The sequence below is a fragment of the Lynx canadensis genome, chromosome B1 (genome assembly GCF_007474595.2).
Source record: "Lynx canadensis isolate LIC74 chromosome B1, mLynCan4.pri.v2, whole genome shotgun sequence".
NCBI classification, from domain to species: Eukaryota; Metazoa; Chordata; class Mammalia; order Carnivora; family Felidae; genus Lynx; species Lynx canadensis.
In genome coordinates, this window is record NC_044306.2 from 30,683,631 (window position 1) to 30,705,767 (window position 22,137).

Here is a 22,137-nt window from a genome sequence, read left to right on the forward strand (position 1 = left end):
GTTTTCTCATCTCTAAAATGGTAATAATAGCTAGGGTACTACACAGTGATATGATGATATTATTTTATTTTAAGTTTGCTTATTTGTTATTTTTGAGAGAGAGAGAGAGAGGGAGAGTGCAAGCAGGGAAGGAGTAGAGAGAGAAGGAGAGAGAATCCCAAGCGGGCTCCACGCTGTCAGCATGGAGCTCGATGCAGGGCATGATGATTTAAAATTTTTTTTTTAATGTTTATTTATTTGTGAGAGAGAGAGACAGACAGACAGAGCATGAACAGGTGAGGGTCAGAGAGAGAGGGAGACACAGAATCTGAAGCAGGCTCCAGGCTCTGAGCTGTCAGCACAGAGCCCGACGTGGGGCTTGAACTCAAGAACCATGAGATCGTGACCTGAGCTGAAGTCAGACGCTTAACCGACTGAGCCACCCAGGCACCCCAGGGCATGATGATTTCAAATAAGAGAATACACGGAGAGTATCTGGTGCCTGGCACAGAGTGGGCATTGATAATGGCAGCGATAGTTACTACTCTCTGTTAGGGAATTCTAAGCTCACCAAGCAACCTTACGATTCTCATTCCATTTTCTGGCAAACTTGATTACTGGGCAGAGATACCCTGAATAATGAACAGCAGTACTCCTGTAACTGTGAAGATAACACCCTAATAAATCACTTTTTTAGTATAAGCACAAGTCTCCATTTGGAACATTTGGATCGCCATTCATTAAAGTCTGACTAATGCTTGGTGACAGATGAGGACTGACTCAAAAGGCCCTTTCTCAAGAGCGGGCCCCCCACTCCTACACCCCTCTCTTTTAAATTATACGTGATCACACTAAGACACTGAAAAATCCCAAAGGGTCTTTTATAATTTTTTTTTTAATATTTATTTTTGAGAGAGGCAGAGCATGAGCAGAGAAGAGGGGCAGAAAGAGAGAGAGACACAGAATCTGAAGCAGGCTCCAGGCTCTGAGCTGACAGCACAGAGCCTGACACGGGGCTCGAACCCATGAACCACAGGATCATGACCTGAGCCGAAGTTGGATGCTTAACCGACTGAGCCACCCAGGTGCCCCACCAAAGTGTCTTTTAAAACAAAGAAAGCATCTACTGTATTTGCTATCATTTGTTCTAAATATATTTCATTACAACACTGTGAGAACTGGTAATGTGTAGATGGCTTACAATAGAAACACCTTCTCACTCAGGAGACCTTTTTAATACCAGAACCCCTTGTTCGTTACCATGTTGGGCACAGAGTGAACTAGAATGACGATTCCTGTTGCTTTGCTCATGATACTTCCCTGTGTGGGGCTCTCCACACTCTCCTCTGCTAAAAACCTCCCTTTTAACTCCAGGTCTTGAACAAGTCTTCCGGAATGATACTACCCACTTCTGATTATTCCTTTACTCCTAAGTCTTCGCTGAGGTTGAAAATATAATTTGGACTCTATCATCTCATGCTTTTCCATGAAGAGAAAGTTCTGGCTCCTACCACCCACATAAGTAACGGACAACAAGCCTTTCCACTCTGTACTTTACTTCCCTCTTCATCAAAATAGATAGGATTCCTACCTACCAGGCTGTTTTGAGAAGGAAATGAGATCACATTCAAGAAGGGCGGTGGGGGGCGGTGGGGGGGCGGGCCTGGGTGGCTCAGTCAGCTAAGCGTTTGACTCTAGATTTTGGCTCAAGTCATGATCAATCTCACAGTTTGTAAGTTGGAGCTTCGCATTGGGCTCTGTGCTGATGGTATGGAGCCTGCTTGGGATTCTCTCTCTTTCTCTCTCTCTCTCTCTCTCTCTCTCTCTCTCTCTCTCTCTCAAAATAAATAAATAAACTTTAAAAAAATAAAGAAGGTGGTCAGGGGAACAAGGAGCCTGCACCTAGGGTAGAGGTACTGGAACTCCCAGCAGGCACTTAGCACTCGGTCCTGGAGAGCTGTACTGTAGCTGTGCTTGGAGGAGAGCAAATCTGATGTCTTTCCTCTTCACAGCCTCCAGCCTTCATCAAGGGGTGCTGATACCCATATTCCTGAGGAAGGAAAATATTTCAGGAGCCTCCTTGTTTTCTTTCTCCCCACATATCTGTGTTTACTAAAACTTCTATTTAGAAGCCCACCTAAAACATAAGCAGTTCCCTGCTCTTAAGGACCCCCAATTCTCGTCAAGGGTCCTCTTCCTTCACGAGAGACACCTTTCAAGAGAACTGTCGAAAAACAGAGCTGTGTTTTGCGTTGTGTTTTGAAATCACTATGGTGACAGTTTCTAAGACTACCGTAACTCTTGGACTTTGGGGTTAAAAAATAATTTATTCCCTTGTGACCCCTTAATTTTTTGTTTCAGAGAATTGTTAATGTAGCTGAAACCTTACATTTCTCAAATGGCTCAAAACAGACACAGTATTCACTGTATTCATATGAAGTAAATGATTCATATCTAGGAAGAAGAAAAGAAAGTAGGCTACAGAGGAAACAAGCAAACTCAAAAATATCCTGGTTTACAATAGCTTCGAGGTTATATAATCCTCTGAGTTTCCATTTCGCTAAATTAGGTCAGCTTTTGGCACCTGAATCATCGTCCCTGCCTTTTCTTTTTCAATCCTGCCGCACCAGAGTCCCAGGTGCAGTTGTAAGTGACCTACTTAATTAGGATTTGGAGCCCTCAGACAGAAAAATGTGTTGTCTTCGTTTGATTTTGCTCAACAGACCTTCTTAATGAACTGAATTTCTAATTCAGTCCGTTAAAAACCGGACATCTTAAGCAATTCCAAAATCCAAATATCCAGGTTTAATTATACTCATGAGTGTGCATTCAAACACGGTGCAGGCCAAAGAGCCATGGATCAGGTATCAGGGCACCTTGGCTCTCCGCCCCACTCTGCTGCCAACCCCAGTGTAATCCTGGCACGTCCCTAACCTTCCTGAGCCTCGGTCTTCTCACCCTGATAAAGACAAGGTTAGACTCTCACGTCTTCTGTGCTCAAGGTCTCTATGACTATTTCCTGAGCACCTCCCACATGCAAGGTGGTAGACAGAAGGGGTGGAGGTGTACAAAGATGAGTCGATGTGGCCCTATCAACAAAGACTTTATACAGTATGAAGGAAGGGAAGATCACACAGAAGAAAACCAAATGCCATAGTTACTATACTTGTCTTTATTCCTCATGATTGGTATTGTGCCTGGCATATAGTAGAGGTTGCATCTGATGGAAGGGAATCAGGAATGGTTCACAACGGGTGTTATATTTGAGTTGGTTTTAAAAAGCCATTCAATTCTCGGTGGCTCCCTGATACCATTCTCCACTCTGATGCAAAATCTGAAGCCAACATTCAAGGTTCTTCACGTTCCAGTCCCTGTATATCATTCAGTCTCTATCTCTCTCTTACCCAGAACTAGGTGATAGCTTTGCTGTAGCTCAGATACTTCCCGTAACTTTCTACTTCCGTGCTCACATTCATGCCATTCTTCTACTAAAGGAGTACATACTAAATGTCCTCCAATCTCAACACAATCCAATTCCATTATCTCTCAACATATCAAATTCCTCCTGTTTTATACAGACGAATTTATAAAGCCTTTCCTGATCCCTCCAATCATATGTTCTGTCTCCCCTCTTTGAAATTCCGCAAGATTTACTGACATTTCTCTTCTGGTATATATGCCAATTAGCCCTGCGTTACAGCCGGGTAATGTCTTTGTCTCAAGATAATAATCTGTGACATTAGACACTACATTATTCATCCATATTGCCAAACAAATGGTAGGTTATCAGTAGCTTATGTGACAGGGCAAATATAGAAAGGACAGTCTATAACTCAGAAACGGAATAAACAATGGCACTAAGTTAAGAACATTTGTGGCTTATGCCTAAAATGGTGACTACTGCAGTATGTTTTGTTTTTTTTTTTTAAGTTTATTTATTGAGAGAGAGATAGAGCACAGGCAGGGGAAGGGGACAGAGAGAGAGGAAGACACAGAATCCGAAGCAGGCTCCAGGCTCCGAGTTGTCAGTACAAAGCCCGACATGGGGCTTGAACCCACAAACTGCGACATCATGACCTGAGCCGAAGCCGGACGCTTAACCAACTGAGCCACCCAGGCGCCCCTGCAGTTTGATTTCTGAACATAGTGTTTAGTTGACAGAATCACAGTGGTTACGTTTGGAAGACAGGTTGGATTCAGATTACAGAGCCTTGAATGCCAGGGTAATAAAAATGGCATATATTTAGCACTCAAGGAGAGTCACTGATGGTGTTAGGAGCTGAAGAGTAGCAAAACCTGAGATATGAAAATCAAACCAGAAGCACTCTGGTTGACATACCAGTCTTCTGGGAATTTGGTTGGAAGCAAGTCCATCCCTGAGAGAAGAACTGAGTCTTGGCATACTGATAAAATTAAGTGTATAAACCTGTAGATCTGTGAGTCCTGGGAAAGTCACTAAGCTAAATACTGCTGTGTAGGCTCCCGATAACCCGACATTTTAGTATCCACCTCAATAAAAGGAAACAGGCTCAAACCAAAGCATCATTACTAAATTTCCAAACTGGTGAAAAAGAGGACATTCTCTATTTTTTCCAGAGAAGGCAGAGGGGAAGAGAAAACATACTACATACAAAGGGTGGGGAATCAAAATAGCCGTGGATTCCTCAGCAACAGCACTTGAAGCTAGAAGACAGGGAAACTGTTTTTCAGATTCAGAAAGAAAAGAATTTCCACCCTAGAATTCTATGCTAAGCCAAACCATCAATGAAGGTGAGAGTAAAATGAACAAATTTTCACACACACAAAGTCTCTGAACGCTTATCTTCCATGCACCTTTCTCAGAACACACTGAAATAAAGATATTAACAAAGAAAAAGAAAAATGGGGCATAAAAGAAACAGGAAAGCCAACGCAAGAGTGAGGCACAAAGAATCCCCAGGATAACGGGGAGCCAGGACAGCACCTGTGTGCCCAGCACAAAGGGCAACCACTCTAGACTGCGGGAGGTCAGAGATCTCTGGGAGACATTTCCTTAAGAGTATCTGATGCTACTCCGGGGCAAACAGACTGTGCAGGAAACGTCATCTAAGCATGTGACATGGCTCGCTGTGACTACAGAATGATGTAAACACTGAATACTAATCTACCTAAAATAATACACCTTTTTGGAAGGGCTACAGGGATGAGAAATTGAGTAGAGGAGGGGAAAGCAGGGGTGAGGAAGGAAGGTTAAATACTCATCTTCCATGGTAAGAATCAATCTATCCTGTCTAAAACTGAAAAGTCAAGGGGCGCCTGGGTGGCTCAGTTGGTTGCATGTCCGACTTCGGCTCAGGTCATGATCTCACGGTTCGTGGGTTCAAGCCCCGCGTCGGGCTCTGTGCTGACAGCTCGGAGCCTGGAGCCTGCTTCCGATTCTGGGTCTCCCTGTCTCTCTGCCCCTCCCCCGCTCATGCTCACTCACTCGCTCTCTCTCTCAAAAATAAATAAACATTAAAAAAAAATTTTTTAAATAAAAAAAGTAAAATAAAACTGAAAAGTCAAGAGGTGACAATCTAAGCACATTATTTGGAAATACAGGAGGTCTATGTGCACGAACATGTTAAGAAGTTGTACATGTTTGGGGCACCTGGGTGGCTCAGTCAGTTGAGCGTCTGACTCTTGGTTCCTGCTCAGGTCATGAGCCTGTGGTTTGTGAGTTCAAGCCCCGCATTGGGCTCTGCACTATGGAACCTGCTTGGGATTGTCTCTCTCCCCTCTGTCTCTGCTCCTACCTTACTCGTGCTCTCTCAAAATAAATTTAAAAATAAAGAAAAGGAAAAAGAAGTTGTAAATGTTTAAAAGACAGCCACTGTGATACAACCACTTGGGATATTGGTCTGGCAGTATCTAATAAACACTGATTCACATCAAATCATTCCACTGCTAGGTGTAAACCCCATGAAATCTCACACATGTACATGGATGGTTTATTGTAGCACTGTTCATCATAAGTAAGGTTTTTAAAATAACCTAAAGGTCCAACAAGAGAAAAATGGCATGTAGTATGATATATATGTATATATTCATGAAGTGTGAATATATAAATTCAATGTAATAGTATACAACAGTGAAAAAATGGATGTCCTGGAGCTCTGAGTATCCAACATCAATAAACCTCAAAACCCATGTAAGAGGAAAAGCAAGTTAGAGAGAAAAGATAGAAAATTAACATATCACACTATTTGCGTAACGTTTAGAATAATACCATATATGTACATATGATATATACACACACATACACACACACAGCAACTTCAGGATCATAATTCCCTCTGGAGTAGGAAGTGGGCAATGAGGTCAGAGAAGGGTTCAGAGAGGGTTTTGATTTTCCTTGTAATGTTTTATTTCTTATGATATATAGTAATACATCAGTCTCCATTATATTATCTATAATTTTTGTGTATAACTGAAGTATTTCTAGGAGCTTCTGTTCAAATTTGGAAAATTAAACTCATACATTGAATTGTCCATCTCAAAGCACGATTAGAGGACCATAATCCCTTATGCAAACTCACAGCTTCAGGTTTCAGAATTCTGAATTCTTTGGATTTTAGAAGGGAGCATGATACAAGTGCATGTATTACATTGCACGTTCAGTGGGATCTGTAGTCAAATGATGTTCAAAGTGAGTATCTGACACTACCCAGGTGGTTGTTCTTCCTCAGGACAAAGGAGCCACCAGCCTGGCCCCAGGCAAACAGCCCTCACTCCTTAAACCTGCACCGATTCCCTTTGCCCCTTCGAGGAGCAGAGAGGGGAGGCAAGTGAATGGGGACAGCAGCAGTCGTCTGGGAAGAATGTGGACTCTGTTATGTCCAGATTTGTGAGTACCTAGAACTTCCCTGACTCCTGACTTACACCAGGTCACTACTGCCCACTGCTCTGCAGCCCTGACCTAATATGGGGCAAATATACCACCTGATTCCTGCTGAACCTATTTTCTGCTTTATCTCAGTTGCTGTTAGGCAGAACACTGAGAATGACCCAGCTCTACATCCCAGTCTGTGTCCTGCCTCTTCAAAGCCAGACCACACACACACACACACAAATACATATCCACATTCGCAGCACTCTAAAGCAGAATTCCTTTCACTGACTTCCTAACTGATCAACCTTTCCTATATTTGGCCGAATCTGCTCACCTGTGTTCCCCCAGGCCCCCACCACTCATCACCCAGGGGCTCTGTATTTCCTGCTACTACTGGCATCTTGCTAACTCCCCCTACCTGGGTTTGGTTGCCCTCAGTCGCAGCATGACATATAATCAGCCTCAGGAAGTGATAAATACCAGCTTGCTCTTAAAAGCCGATGCTGAAAAATATTTTTATTTTTATTGCTGATTAATCTGACTAATGAAAGAAAGAACACTGTGCTTAGCTCATGTCCCATTAAACATCTGTTATGGTCATCAAAACCTCTTGGCTATTATCACGGGTGACATTCTGAATTGATATCAGCAATAGAATCAATACCCAATTCCCTCAATACCAAATTCAGTAAGCACGGTATCCAACTGGGAAAAGGTGAGAGGAAATACCCTTCTCCTCCCTAATTACCAAGTGGCCAGTCAACCACTTTTACGTTGGTCAAGCTCATTGATTTACTGTGTTTGCTAAATGCTCGGGCCTTACACAGAGCAAATGCAAAGGATAGCAGGCATGTCACAGTGTTTTCAAAGGGAACTCCACATGTCTTCCTTGGGAGGGCAGCAGGAAGCGAGCTTTGGAGCAGGATGTCAGCAAGCAAAGGGAGAAAGGCAAAAGCCCCACTTACCATAGAAGAGGAATGCTTTGGTCATGTGATGATGTAGGTAGGTCCGGTTGATGGTGAAGAAACACGCATCCGCTCCGCACTGGCCTAGCCTTCCAGTTTCCCCGGTCAGTGGGGACCACCAGAGCATGATGGGGTAGTTATCAGTCTCTGATTTGTTTTTCCAGTTCAGGGCTTCTTTCCCAGGGAGTGGATAGAGGTGTGTAGGCTCCTCCTCCATCATTGCATGTCCATCTTGCCCGTTGGAATTTTTAAACTTCTTCCTTTCAAGTTTCCCCAGCTCAACCACTACCTGAAAGAGAAGACAATTATCACAGAGTCAGATTGTTTAATTTCTGTTCACACATCTCCCATTCATCTTGATGACCGAGGCTTGCATTAGTTTCCTTTTGCTGCTCTAACAAATTACCACAAACTCAGCAATTGAAAAGAACACATTTATGATTACATAGTTCTGGAGGTGAGGAGTCTGACCTGGGTCTCACTAGGCTAACAGCAAGGTGTCAGCAGGGCTACATTCTTCTCTGGAAGCTCTAGAGAATCCATTTTCTTACTTTCCTATCTTTTAGAGCTACCCACCATTCTTGACTCGTGGCCCCTTCTCCATCTTCAAAGCCAGCAATGTTGCCTCTCACTCTTAGTCTATTGTCACATCTATGTCTGACCAGGGAAGACTCTTAGCTTTTAAGGACTCATGAGATTGCACTGGGCTCACACTGATAATTCTGGATAATCTCATCTCAGTGTGTCACCTTAAACCATTTACATTTACATTTCCACAAGTTCCAGAGATTAGGGTATGGACAAAGCCTCCGAACTATCTACCAACAAGGATGTTTAACTCCACTGAGCACACGCCAGGCATATTTCTCTATTCCATAGGCATCTATAGAATCCAGAAATAGTTTTATCTCTCTTTTATTCAACGTTTATTTATTTTTGGGACAGAGAGAGACAGAGCATGAACGGGGGAGGGGCAGAGAGAGAGAGGGAGACACAGAATCGGAAACAGGCTCCAGGCTCTGAGCCATCAGCCCAGAACCTGACGCGGGGCTCGAACTCACGGACCGCGAGATCGTGACCTGGCTGAAGTCGGACGCTTAACCGACTGCGCCACCCAGGGGCCCCACTCTTTTTTTTTTTTTTTTAATAGTTTTATGTCTTAATGAAACCCATGAAAATCAGGGCTATTACTTGGCTATTGTTAGAGATAACATTCTAGGGAAAATTAGTTGTAAATTACCAATCAGTTTCTTTTTGGTACAATTAAAGGAGTAATAACACGGGTCTTACATTTCTAATAATTTCCACTGTGCTATCAGGTGAAGTATACAGTGAGTCCTGGGCTCCCTTCCATGTAAAACTATGTTTATTTATTGATTTCAGGACAGTGTGGGTCACTGGATAGCTAAGACATCAGTAACAGGAATCTGGAGGGCAGGGTGGACAGAGTGGAAACAGGAAGGCAGTTGTTTTCCAAAATTGCTGCCTCATCATCAAATTTTAAGGGTAGATATTGATACAGTGTTATAAAAAATGTGTTAGAGAAAGCAGTATAAAAGTACGAATTGGTCTGTGTCACATATAACCGAAACATTAGCAGTTGAACTATGCAACAAATCAATCAGTAAAAGGAAGGCACACTTTTATGTATTAACTCCTTCACCAAGCAACAGCGGACATCTGTGTGGCCCAGCCCCGACTCTCAGCAGCCCAGATGGTGCCTTCTTTCTTGCTTGCAGCCCTAGTGTCAGAAAAGGGCCACGGCCTGATGATAGAGTCTACAGCTCGCTGGTGAGGGTCTATAACATTCACTGGATTCCCTGAGGGAGGCCAAGGCCAAAAAAAAATGTCAAAAACCACTGAGTGACAGCCAAGTAGCACTCCAAAAAAAGTAAGAAATTATACTGGCTTGAAAAAATCATGGATCACTTGTGACACCAAAGTCAGCATTATGACACTAAGATGATCGCTAAAAACTAAAGAAAAGTCTAGCCCCTGACAATAACTTTGTCAGCATTTTCATGATAACTTAAGGTTGTGGCTATTCCCCAGCACCTTGATGGAGTGGAGTTGACTTGTAGCCACAAAATCTCTATCTCTTCACCAGACCTTCCCCCTGCAAATGTACAACCAACAACTTTAAAAAGAAGCTTTTAGAAAGCCGTGGATAAAACTTCAAAGACAAATTTTGTTCTACATTTCTGATCAATGTCTATTATGTGAGGTGTAAGTTCATTTCCAAAGAATAGGGATTGCTTTAGGGAGAGATTTTTCTGCCAAATAGTTTTTTTTGTTGTTGTTTGTTTTTTCTTTTTTAAGTTTATTTATTTATTTTGAGAGAGACAGAGACAGCACAAGTCGGGAAGGCACAGACAGAGAGGGGGACAGAGGATCCAAAGTGGGTTCTGTGCTGACAGCAGAGAGCCCAACGCAGGGCTCGAACTCGCCAACCGCGAGGTCATGACTTAAACCAAAGTGGGACACTTAACCGACTGAGCCACCTGGGCACCCCTTTCTGCCAAATAGCTTTTAAAAAAACATTAAGCCTCAGACATCACCACTAAGTGGTAAGACATATGAAGGACAGAGAAATATATTAAATAAAACTATGAGTAAAATCAGCCAAATCTAAAATCTGGGAAATTCCAAAGGATCAATGAGACAGTATTTTCAAAAGCCCATGACATAGAATAGAAGGTGGGACAGAGGAAACTTTCATAGCAGAAAAAACAAAACCCCACAATTGGAGACACACCAGCTAAATGTGATGTATGGGATTTGTGTATTCCAGATTCTAACCAACCCATTATAAAAGACTTCTTTGAGATAACTGGGAAAGTCTTAACACAGCCTAGGATATGGGTGGTGCTGATTAGTTACTGCTAACTTTGTTGGGTGTGGCAATAATTTGGTTATACTATACTTCTAAAAGTTCCCATCTGTTAGAGAATCATATTAAAGTAAATCCAGGTAAAATAATATGAAGTCCTGGATTTGTTTTAAAATACTCCAAACGTATTCATGAATTATTATACAACGAAAAAGTAAATAAAGTTCAAAAACTAAAGATACATATACACCCAAAGAATTTACATGTACTGTATACAAAATATAGTAAAGTATGAGTAGAAAACAATGTCTCAGATGAACGATTTCCTCTAGGGGACCACGGTACTTTAGCTTAACTGAAGATCAGCATAACATTTTCAGGGTTACGTTATTTATTAATTATGTCATAAGATCTGTCATGGGCTAAACTGTAACCTGCCCCCCAAATTCATACACTGCCATCCTAACTCCCATTACCTCAGAATATGACTGAGTTACAGGACAGGGTCTTTAAAGAGGTAATTAAGTTAACAGGAGGTCATCAAGGTGGACCCAACAGGTGGTCATCAAGTGTGACTCGTATCCTTATAAAAAGAGGACATTAGGACACATAAAGGTGAAGAAGGCAGACAACGTGAAGACACAGGGAAAAGACAGCCATCCACAAGTCCCGAGGAGAGAGACCTCAGAAGAAACAACCCTGCTTGCTGACACCTTGATCTTGGACTCTCGGCCTCCAGAATTGTAAGAAAATACATTTCTGTTGTTTAAGCCACTCAGTCTGTGGTACTTTATGATGGCAGCCCTGGCATGATTTTTTTTTTTTTAATTTATCCTACTTTTACCCTCCCTACATGGCAACAAACCACTAGAAATAAGAATGGTCCTAAATGTGTGGGCATTATATCTTCTCGTGCACAGTGTTTAAGAAAAAATAGCACCTCTGAAACTCTGAACACTAAAGCATTTATTTTATTAAAATTTTTTTAATGTTTATTTATTTTTGAGAGAGTGCAAGAGACAGCGGGGGAGGGGTAGAGAGAGAGGGAGACACAGAATCTGAAGCAGGCTCCAGGCTCCAAGCTGTTAGCACAGAGCCCAATGCGGGGCTCGAACTCACAAACTGCATGATTGTGGTCTGAAGTCCGACACTTAAGTGACTGAGCCACCCAGGCACCCCTAACACTGAAGCATTTAATATAACCATGTGGACAGGGAAACAGCCCAAACCACACTATTGGTGGCAAACTGAAATCAAGATCCAGACAAGGGTTCAGCTCCAGTAATCATACAACCTCTCATACTCTGGAAGCTTAGAAACGACAGCCATACCAGAAACATGGCTATTTCTTCTGACATCAAAACAAATGCTCTCAGCTTAGACGCAGCCGTCCCTCGTAACTGAAAAAAAGTGCCAAAATAATCGTCTACTAAGATCAAAGCTCTCATAACATCCACAGAAAGAAGTAGAGAACCCCAGTTCCTCCTGCACAGGGAGGTCCTGGACACCCACAGGACAGACAAGCAGGAAGGCAAGTATTTCTTCTGACCGGAGTCCCAATCTGGCAGTAGAAGGTGGTAGAATCTAGCACCAGACTGTCTGCCACAGTGCTTTTATACGCAAATCTCATTCAATCTTAATCAAGAAGGAAGATCACCGAGAGTGAAAAAGCCCAGAGAACACCTCTCTTTCCGTCAGCCCCACACCTGAACTGCTCACGTCCACAAATCATCTTTAAAAGTTCTTTGGATTTCTGGGGCGCCTGGGTGGTTCAGTCCATTAAGCATCCAAATTTGGCTCAGGTTATGATCTCACAGTCCGTGTGTTTGAGTCTGCATCGGGCTCTATGCTGACAACTCAGAGCCTGGAGCTTGCTTCGGATTCTGTGTCTCCTCTCTGCCCCTGCCCCACTCATGCTGTCTCTGAAAAATAAATAAATGCTAAAAAAATAAAAAAATAAATAAAAGTCCTTTGGATTTCAAAATGGATAGCTGGTGGTTGAATGGGTCCAAAATATATCTGAACTCCTATCTATATTCTTCCTATCATGGTCTAATTTTTATTCTAATTTGAAACCAGCAAATGAAGTTCAGAATCACCGACTAAATGAAATAAATCGGAAGACTAAAAACTGGTGTTCAGACACCCACATTCAGTGCTTGGTCTAGTAGCATATGTCAAGAATGACAAATGTATTGGGCAACTGGGCGGCTCAGCCGGTTAAGCGCCTGACTTTGGCTCAGGTCACATCTCACGGTTCGTGGGTTCGAGCCCCGCGTCGGGCTCTGTGCTGAGAGCTCAGAGCCTGGAGCCTGCTTTGGATTCTGTCTCCTTCTCTCTGCCCTTGCCCCACTTGTGCTCTGTGTCTCAACAATAAATTTTAAAAAAAAAATTAAAAAAAAAAAAAGAATGACAAATGTATTAATGTGGATGTTTGTGTTCTGCAGAATAGACCATCTTAATCTCAGAATAATCATGGCTTCTTCAAGAATGCCACCTTTCAGAATTCATCGTAATAGTGGACTTGGAGAGGCCCATCCAAATTTGACCCAGTAAGACAGACTGAGCTCTGCTTTCTGTTCTTCTAGCACCAGGACCCTCCAGGAGTCACAAATTGATCCCCCCATCTCACTGGTTTTGTTTCTACCTGATACACCCACTCACTAAAACTTCAGTTTCATCTACTAAAAAAAAAAAAAAAAAAAGTATTTTCCCTGCCTGAGACAGAAAACCCCTGATCCTGAGAAATTAAGCAAAAAGCAAAGTACTCGGAGAAAATGCAGTGGGTTGAAGGGGGAAAGGGTGGAAAGGCTCAGGGCTCAACACGAAGCAGCCCAAATTCTTGCTACCTGGAGTGTGACAAGCAGAAAGACAGAGGCTGTGATGCAGAGGCAAGATGCCAAAAGCTTCCTCCTCTGAATCCACACCATGCTGCCCGGCCCTGGGTGACTGACAGAGGGCCGGCCTGGCTACCAGGTGTTCTCGAGTCGGCCCACAGCCCAAGACAACTTCACGTGAAGGAACCATCTGGGTGCCGACGTCTTCCACTGCCATTCCTGCTGGGACCTGGTCTCCATGAAGGGCTGGGATCCGAGGTTCCCGCGGGCCTGGCTTGGCATCGAGAGGAAACAGCATGCAGTCTTCTTAAACTATCATCAGAGCAGCTGGAGATTTCTTCAAACCAGAAGGCATCCAAAAAGTCTGTAACAAACGAATAATCTTTTAGCCATGGTACAGAATATTTAATAAATGTAGTCTTTCAGGGCTGTCAGGTAGAAACCCAAGGCTTTAAAACGAAAAGGAACCTTTGAGATCATGTAGTCCTCACTCCTAGATAAGGAAACCAAGATCAGAGAGAGGAAGTGACCTGGTCAAGGTCACACAGCCCATCAGAGGAGAGTGGCAGATCTATATAGTTAGGTCCTGGGTCTAAAATTCTGATGCCACTTAATTTTCCCTGCCATCAGAAGATTGAATTCCACAAGTCACTTATATGGAGTCACTTCTTCCACCCAGGTTTCAAAGGACTAGAGAAATAGAATAGAAATTACCAGGATTATCCACCCACTCCCATATAAAGTAGGGAAAAAAATAAATAAAAGTTCAAAAATGGATAATGATCGGGGCGCCTGGGTGGCTCAGTCGGTTGAGCGTCCGACTTCGGCTCAGGTCACGATCTCGCGTTCCGTGGGTTCGAGCCCCGCGTCGGGCTCTGGGCTGATGGCTCAGAGCCTGGAGCCTGCTTCCGATTCTGTGTCTCCCTCTCTCTCTGCCCCTCCCCCGTTCATGTTCTGTCTGTCTCTGTCTCAAAAATAAATAAACTTAAAAAAAAAATTAAAAAAAAATTAAAAAAAAAAATGGATAATGATCAACAGACCCAAACTTCCTCTATGGAAAACAACTTCAGCCACAACATAAGGAACACAAGGAATTTTGATTATTGATTTAGTTGTTTAGTCTTTTATAGCAAGTGTAACAAAGCAGTGGGTTCTGTGAGCAGTATGATTCTCTGGAAGTTCTCAAATAAGATTTCCATCTATCTGAAATGGATGATCGTTTCAAAAAGTTTTATTTAGTTTTTTTAAATGTTTATTTATTTGTGTGAGAGACAGACAGAGCACAAGCAGGGGAGGGGCAGAGAGAGAGGGAGACACAGAATCCGAAGCAGTCTCCAGGCTCTCAGCTGTCAGCTATAGAGCCCGACACGGGGCTTGAACCCACCAACTGTGAGATCATGCTCTGAGCCAAAGTTGGACACTTAACCGACTGAGCCACCCAGGTGCCCGTCAAAAAGTTTTAAAAGTGAACTAAAAAGTTCCAAAGAATGTTTTTTTATTGATTTTTTAAATGTTTATTTATTTTTGAGAGAGAGAGTAAGAGAACATGAGTGGGGTAGGGGCAGAGAAAGAGGGAGACAGAGGATCCAAAGCTGGCTCTGCACTGACAGCAGAAGGCCTGACTTGGAGATCATGACCTGAGCCGAAGTCAGACGTTTAACCAACTGAGCCACGCAGGTGCCCCCAAAAGAATACCTTTTATTCCCATGGTTCTGTGAAGTCAAATGTCTTGGTCAAATGACATGGTGGAGTTCAGAATAGAGCAAGGATCAATATTCCTGAGGCTGCTCTACAGTACTCCAAAAATCTGGTTCTAAGATCTGATTGTACATCTCCCAGATAATAGCCTTAAGAATTAAAAATATAAAAATAATGTAGAATTCTGGTTAAAAACATTGGTCTTAAAGGTATACTCTCCTCTCATGCACCTACCTTCATTTACTTTTAAGTCCAGGCTAAGTCCCTCGGCAACAAAATGACTCTTGGTTTCAGAAATCACCAATGGTGTGTTTTTCCTCTTTTTCCCACAGAATTCCTGGAATCCACAGTGATTAAGGGAACAGGACCTAGAGTCAGCCGGCCAAGATTCAAATCTCAACTCTCCAGCTGGTTTAACCTAGCCTCTCAATATCTCAATTTCCAAAATGTAGATAATAAGCCTGCCTAATCACAAGGTTATTAAGAATTCCGTAAGATTGCTGAAACACTTATTTCAGAGCACGGTACCTACTCTGTACCAGTAACTATTTACTATCTTATTTGTAAATATAATTTTTATTATACTTTTAAGTGTAAAACGAAGCTGAATTCATATCAAGTATGTTGCTGCCCGACCAACTGGAACTTCAAAAGCAGAAATACTCGCTTTGCCAAAGAAAAGGAGATCACTAATGTTTGTTGAGTGACCTATTGTGAGAGAGGCCCTTCCTAAGTGCTCAGCATGCCTGAGACCATTCAAACCTCGTACAACTCCATGGAGGGAGCAAATTGCTGTCCTTATTTTTAAGGATGAGAAAACGAGATCCGAAGGAAGTCAAGTAACTTACCCAAGATCACAACTTTGATAAGTACAAGCAAAAACTGGTCCGGCTCTGCAGTTCATGTACGGTTTTACATTTTTTAACACTAAGATTATAAAATTCCCACCCAACAATACTAAAACAGATTATCTGCCTTAATCATAGAAAAAAACCTGTAGGGCGCCTGGGTGGCTCACTCGGTTAAGCGTCCAACTCTTGGTGTCGGCTCCAGTCATGATCTTGCGGTTTCAGGAGTTCAAGCCCCACGTCTGGCTCTGTGCTGGCAGCACAAAGCCTGCTTAAGGTTCTCCCTCTCTCTGCCCCTCCCCTGCTCGCACTGTCTCTGTCTCTCTCAAAATAAATAAACTTAAAAAAAATTTTTTTTAATTCATAGAAAAAAATGTGTTCTATACAGCTTCTATACAGCTATACAGAATAGCTTTCCGTCAGCTGGTATACCAGAGAAAAAAGTAACAAAAACCCATAAGAACCTGAGAAATGCCTTTCCTTCCACTCAGTCAATGCTAATAGCTATTAACTATATAAAACGTGGAGCAAGCACTTTGAGTTTCAATCCTGGCTCTGTCATTTATATGTAATATAAATTTGGACAAGTTACTAAATCTTTCTAAGCTTCAGTTTCTTCACAATAAAGAAGAAACATTGACTATCATTATTTCTTTCCCTTGCAGAACAGAAAGATGATCAAATTTCTGTGTTATACACAAAGGCAATTTATTATAGCTATAATTAATGTAAACCAGATTAGGTCATGAAATATTACCACCTTAAGTGGGTGTCAAACTGTATCATTTTCAGAAGACTTTACAGATATCACTCCACTTGATCTTATTGGTAACCACTCTGTAAAGTAAGCAAGGTAGGTTTTATTCTCAGTTCCCACAAATAAGGAAACTGAGCCTCGGCAAGTTGAAGCGATTTGCCCAAGATCATAGTTTTTAAAGGCTGGAGTGGGTCTAGAAATCAGGTCGCCGGTCTCCAGGATCACAGGAAAGGAAAGAGATGGGGCAAGTAGTGGCAGCTTGTTAGGAGGACAAGAGGGTCAGAAATAAAGGAAAATAAAAGACAGGGAGAGAATGGGAGACATAGTTTGGGATATTTTTACAGCGGCTGCAATGCTGTCCTACGGCCCGTCCTAGGTAGGGCCTTTTTAAGTCTTTACATGGCTGTGTGAACTATGACAGAAGAATTTAGCGTTACAAATTCCCTTTCATCCACAGAATCTCAATTTAGCTTATATTCTCAAAGCCAGAGGTATAGTGAGGTCTCAGGGACCAAGCTGTGATGACACACCAACCACCATATTAAAGAATAGAGCCAGTTAGTGGGGATGGGTTTATGATTTATCACAAGCAGCAATCAACCAGACCTTGGGGCACATCAATCTAATATATGGTATTAATGACCCAGGAGCTTGTCAACAAGGCAACAGTCCCCCACTGGAGGGACAGATGGGTTTGCAGAGAGCATGGTGAAAGCCAGTAAGCACCAGCGCAATGGGATTCCAGGGGGAAAGCTCCCTTCTGTTTCGTCATTGCCCACAAGGTGAATCTCAGAGTCCACCAAGAGGGTGGCCCCAGAACACTCCTTTCCCGGATGAAGCAATGGGTGTTTGTGCAGACAACCATGGTAGGTAACATCGGAAATGGATGCTCACTAACCAACCTTCTTGACCCCCGAGCCAAGCATCTGAAATGCATTGTTCGGCTTGCGTGCTCTGCCTGGGGCTGGCCATCTGCTGCCCAGAGTGGGATTTGAAGCTGAGCGTGACTACCTCACACTCCTGCAGGTGCTAGTGCATCAACACCAACGACACTTTCACTCTAAAATAATTTCCAATGTCTCCACTTTGTTTTGAATTAAAATAGAGGAGATATCTTAAAGCAAACTAGCAGTCTGAGGGTGCCAGCCTCAAGTTTCAGCCATGCAGCGCCGGTCCAAGGTACAGGGTCTTAGAAATGGAGCTCAGAAATGATTTCTGCCGTGTCTCTGAGGATAAAATGAGAAAGTGAGCATGGGAGATGCACGGGGTTTTCTGACCCCGACACTTTGTGTGTGTCTGTCTTTTCCTCCCTGTCCCCACTGGCAGGGCAAAGAAGTGAGGCAGAGGCAGGGAGTTGTGGGGAGGCTCCTTTGATCATCTCTTTTCTAGTAACTGGTGCGTCGATTGAGTTAATAAGCGACTGTCTAAACAGAGTTTAAGGTTATGCCAGGGAAAGTCTTTAAATGGAATGTGTCTAATTACCAGATTTAAATTATTCCCACAAAAGCATAATTTCTCAAGTAAGTTTGACTCTCCCAAGGTACATTTTCATTTTATAATGTATAAGCCCTCACAATATCCCTGAAATATGGCTGCCCTGGGAAAGACAGATGATGGTAGGCTGGTGGGGAAGACTAAGGGCTTTTGGACAACTCTCCAGGAACTTTTTAACCCCTCCATTCAACACTACTCTTGCATTCCTATCTGGTTACTGCATAAGCCTGACATCTGGTGTTCCTACCGGTCTGACCCCTTGCACTCTCTCCACTTGCCTGTAGTGTTGTTTCTATAATGTAAACTGGACATCTCTCCTCCGATGAAAATCCATCGATGGCTTCCCACAGATTTCAAGATAAAGATCAAATTGAGTAGCTTAGAAAAACAAGACTCCTCGGACCCTGCCCTGCTTCTCCAGCTTCTAACCGCACATACACTTCGTTCCGACTATTCCTTGAATGTAGCTTCCTGTTCTGTGCTCTAGTCTCTACCTAGCACATCCACACCTCTCTTCCACTAGCCTACCCATTCTCCTGGACTTTCCAAGCCACATGCTCTGGCAAGCTTTACCCCTCCCAATGCCAAGTGGGGAGATCTAGGTCCACATCATTGTGATTGTTCCTGTCACAGCGGTGGAAAGAATGCAGGAAGCTGGCATTTTTCAGGAAACTTTCTGAAGATGCTTTATGAGAAGGATATAAAGCAATTGTTGAACACTAAAAAGCTGACTTATTCTAACCTAGTGCCTGTGTCTGTTCCTTGGGCACCTGGTGAACGTGGAGTGATGGTTTCGGCCTCCACTGCCATCCAACTTACTTTATTAACATTTATTGGTGTTCATTTTCCTCTCTCTTTTTAAACAGACTTCATATGTTGCTGAGCACTTATTTTTATGTAGAGTGCTTGGCGTTGCAGACTCTATCCTGGAAGTTCATCCTCTTCCACCAACCACACATTTCAGGGGAGACATGTTGAGAATAATGAGAGACAAAGGAATACTGGCAGCCATGTGAATCAAGACGGGTGATTAATGGAGGAACAGAATTTGTAGCCTGAGACTTTCACATCTCTATTATAGAAACGAAGGTGATGCCATTGTTAAACTCTTAAATTCTGGATATGCTGAAGGACTCAAATGATGTGGTATTAATACAGTCTCAATCAGTGGGTCTACTTAAGCTAAATTAAAACACACCCAGACCAAAAAATGAAAACAAATCAAAAGATCATCTGCTTTGATCATTTATGTAATCATGAATGAGGTACTGGTTAAACAACACCAACACAATGTGGCTAATACTTCACATGCCCGAAGACAAAGGGCTGGACCAGGTGATCTGGGGTTTCATCCCAAAATGAAGCGCTCTCATCCCACGAAGAGTGTCCAGGAGGAAAAACTCTCCACAGAAGAAAGATTAATCAAGAGACAGGTGATCAAGATAATTTGAGCCATCATAAACTAAGAGTTCTGGAAATATGAAGAACTATTTCTGTATAACAAGTTTAGGATTAGTTTATTTTCATTCTATTTTTTAGCAACTCATCATTAACTTTTGAAAACTCAAATTTTATTCTCAAAGAAATATCTGAAAAACACTGTAAATAAAAACAAACTTTTTTTTTCCAATTTTTAACAACCCATGACGAGAAACACTATAAAGCTTATTGGGAAATGCTGGTAATTGAATTAGGTGTTGCATTCCCACTGAAATCGGCACTTTACGCTCCACATTTAGAAAGCATTTAAACTTGGGTTGGAAATGCCAGTATCCGAGCAATACTTGGACATATGTGGATAACATTATTGTCGGTCCAAACTATGTCCTTTTTCTTTATTTTCTAAAGATCCTGGCCTGAATTTTTTTAAACATACTGTTTGTAAGATAAACAGGGGTTTTTTTTAAGTGAACAATGAAAGAGGAGCCATATAACAGTAACAGTTAAGACTGCCTATTTAATTCAGTTACACACTGCCATCTAGCAGGAAGCCAGCATGGGAAGCCAGCAGTTTCAAAAATGGAGCCGACTTGAATGAGCCTCTGATGCTAGGACATTGCCTGTGGCTTTCAGGCCTAAGGAGAAAGTTCTGAGATTGAGGTTAGGGTGCTTCCTGACTGGTGGCTCTGCCACTTTAGTGTGCAAATACCTGGGTTGCTTATTCAACGGTTGACCAGACCCCACCTGAAAGCCCTCCCTTTGAGACCACGAGGTGGATCAGAAACAATGCCCTAGTTGCAGTGTGACATCACTACCAAGCCCAAGATTGGTCATGAGCTTCTGGGTTGTCTCATCTTGAGAGAAGGAAGGGCATACAAGGAGAATGACGTCCTGAAGACCCACTTGCCATACTGAAAATTGTACCCAGCCAGAGTGCATGCACGCCACACAATGAAATTAACAACCCAAGTCACCACATGCATTTTAGGGAACTGTGGCAGCGAGTAGGGGGCAGTCTGTTGGAGCTGTGAAGAGAAGGAAAACAGTCATTTTGCGCGACACTTGCAACGTATCATTAAAAGGTGCCCAGGAAGTGTCTTAAAATCACATCGATGTTATTTACACATCTTACACAAAACGAGTTCTACTCTGAGGGCGCTCACCGGGTGCAATAATACCTAAGAAATGGATTGCACGTTGATAGCCTTGCCATTCAGAGGGCTGCCCCCATGGCATTTTCTCCGTTAAAAAAGCAGTGCTCGCTAGAGCTGGGCAGTCAGAATCGCTACTACTTCAGCACATAATTCCAGCAACAAGTGATTCTCACTGAAGACGTGGGGAAGAAGGAAGCAAGTCGCAACACACAAGCGGCAGAGTGAGGTTTTCGAACCGGTGGGGCGGGGAAAGTCGCGGAAAACCCGCAGGGACGTGAAATCCCCCAGTCGCCCGCGGCGGAGACCCGCGCGCCTTCCCGGTGCTCCTGCGCGTCACCGGCCTCCCATCTGGGCTTTTTCGGCCCAAGATAGGTTTAAATCTCAGGCGGTGTCTCTGGAAAGCGCTGCCCAAGGTTTCCCAAAACGGACTTCGATTCTTTTTCAGCACGCAACTCTTTCTCTTACGCACACTCCCTTCTGGGCACAAAGAGGAGGTGTGCTCCGGATGCGTCCCGGCTTCCGTGCGCACCAGAAAAGTCTCCTTTTGTTTCTGAGCATCAAGACCCTGTCCCCACCAGGTATCATTGCAGCCCGAAAAGACCCAGTGCCTCCCACTCACCTCGTCCCGGGTAGGAGGCTCGCTGGCGGCTGGCAGCCCGGCCGCTTTCCACTTTCAGTTTGCGCTCAGCCGGGGCTCGGGCGAAGACTCGGAAAGGAGGTTTGGGAAAAGCGGCATCACTTTCCGCGCTCGCAGGCCCAGCGATCCTCCATCCAGGTTTTCGCCGTTGCCGGGCTTAAAGGCCAGTCCACAGAGGTTCCTGGGAGTTTCTGCTTCTCCCTCGCTCGTGAGCCACCTCATTCCCAAAAAGTTCCTGGAAGACTCCTGAGATTCTCTTTAGTAAGTCGCGGGACACTTGCTGCTTCTCAAACTCTGCTAGGACTGGAGCAAATTCAAAGTCACCTATTCAGGAAAACAGAACATGCCAGGCAAAGCAGAGACCTGGGGATACATTTAATCAGGTACCAGTGTTTGGTAGACTGAGCAGGATGATCTTTAGTTTTTAAAAGGTGGCGAAAGAAAACTAACTTCAGGCCACTGAATCCCAAATTTAGAGAACCCGTTTAAAATTATTTTCCCTAGTCTGCAGGGAAGGTGATAAACCTAGGGAGGTAATTGAAGATCTTGGGAGGGCCAGGGCTTGGTTGAGGCAAGTGAGGCATCTAGGGCTTAAAATAGGAGGAGACAGTGAGTTCTTTCTACAAGTGCCGGGCACATTGCAGGAAC

General features: G+C 43.3%; 1 protein-coding gene across 5 annotated transcripts in view; it reads right to left on the reverse strand.

Moving 5' to 3' along the window:
- The window catches only part of FUT10 (fucosyltransferase 10), a 127,603-nt gene extending 105,907 nt beyond the window's left edge, over positions 1-21,696 (reverse strand). For all 5 annotated transcript variants that reach the window (XR_004343507.1, XR_004343506.1, XR_003968216.1 and 2 more), the window contains exons 1-3: positions 21,472-21,696; positions 13,474-13,825; positions 7,795-8,083 (exon numbers count right to left, since the gene is read on the reverse strand). Coding sequence is in view for 1 of the 5 variants with exons in the window: in XM_030312330.1 (XP_030168190.1) it covers positions 7,795-8,083; positions 13,474-13,554 (370 nt within the window). In the remaining 4 variants the exon portion in view is untranslated. The remainder of the gene's footprint in view (positions 1-7,794; positions 8,084-13,473; positions 13,826-21,471) is intronic.
- Positions 21,697-22,137: the final 441 nt, after the last annotated feature.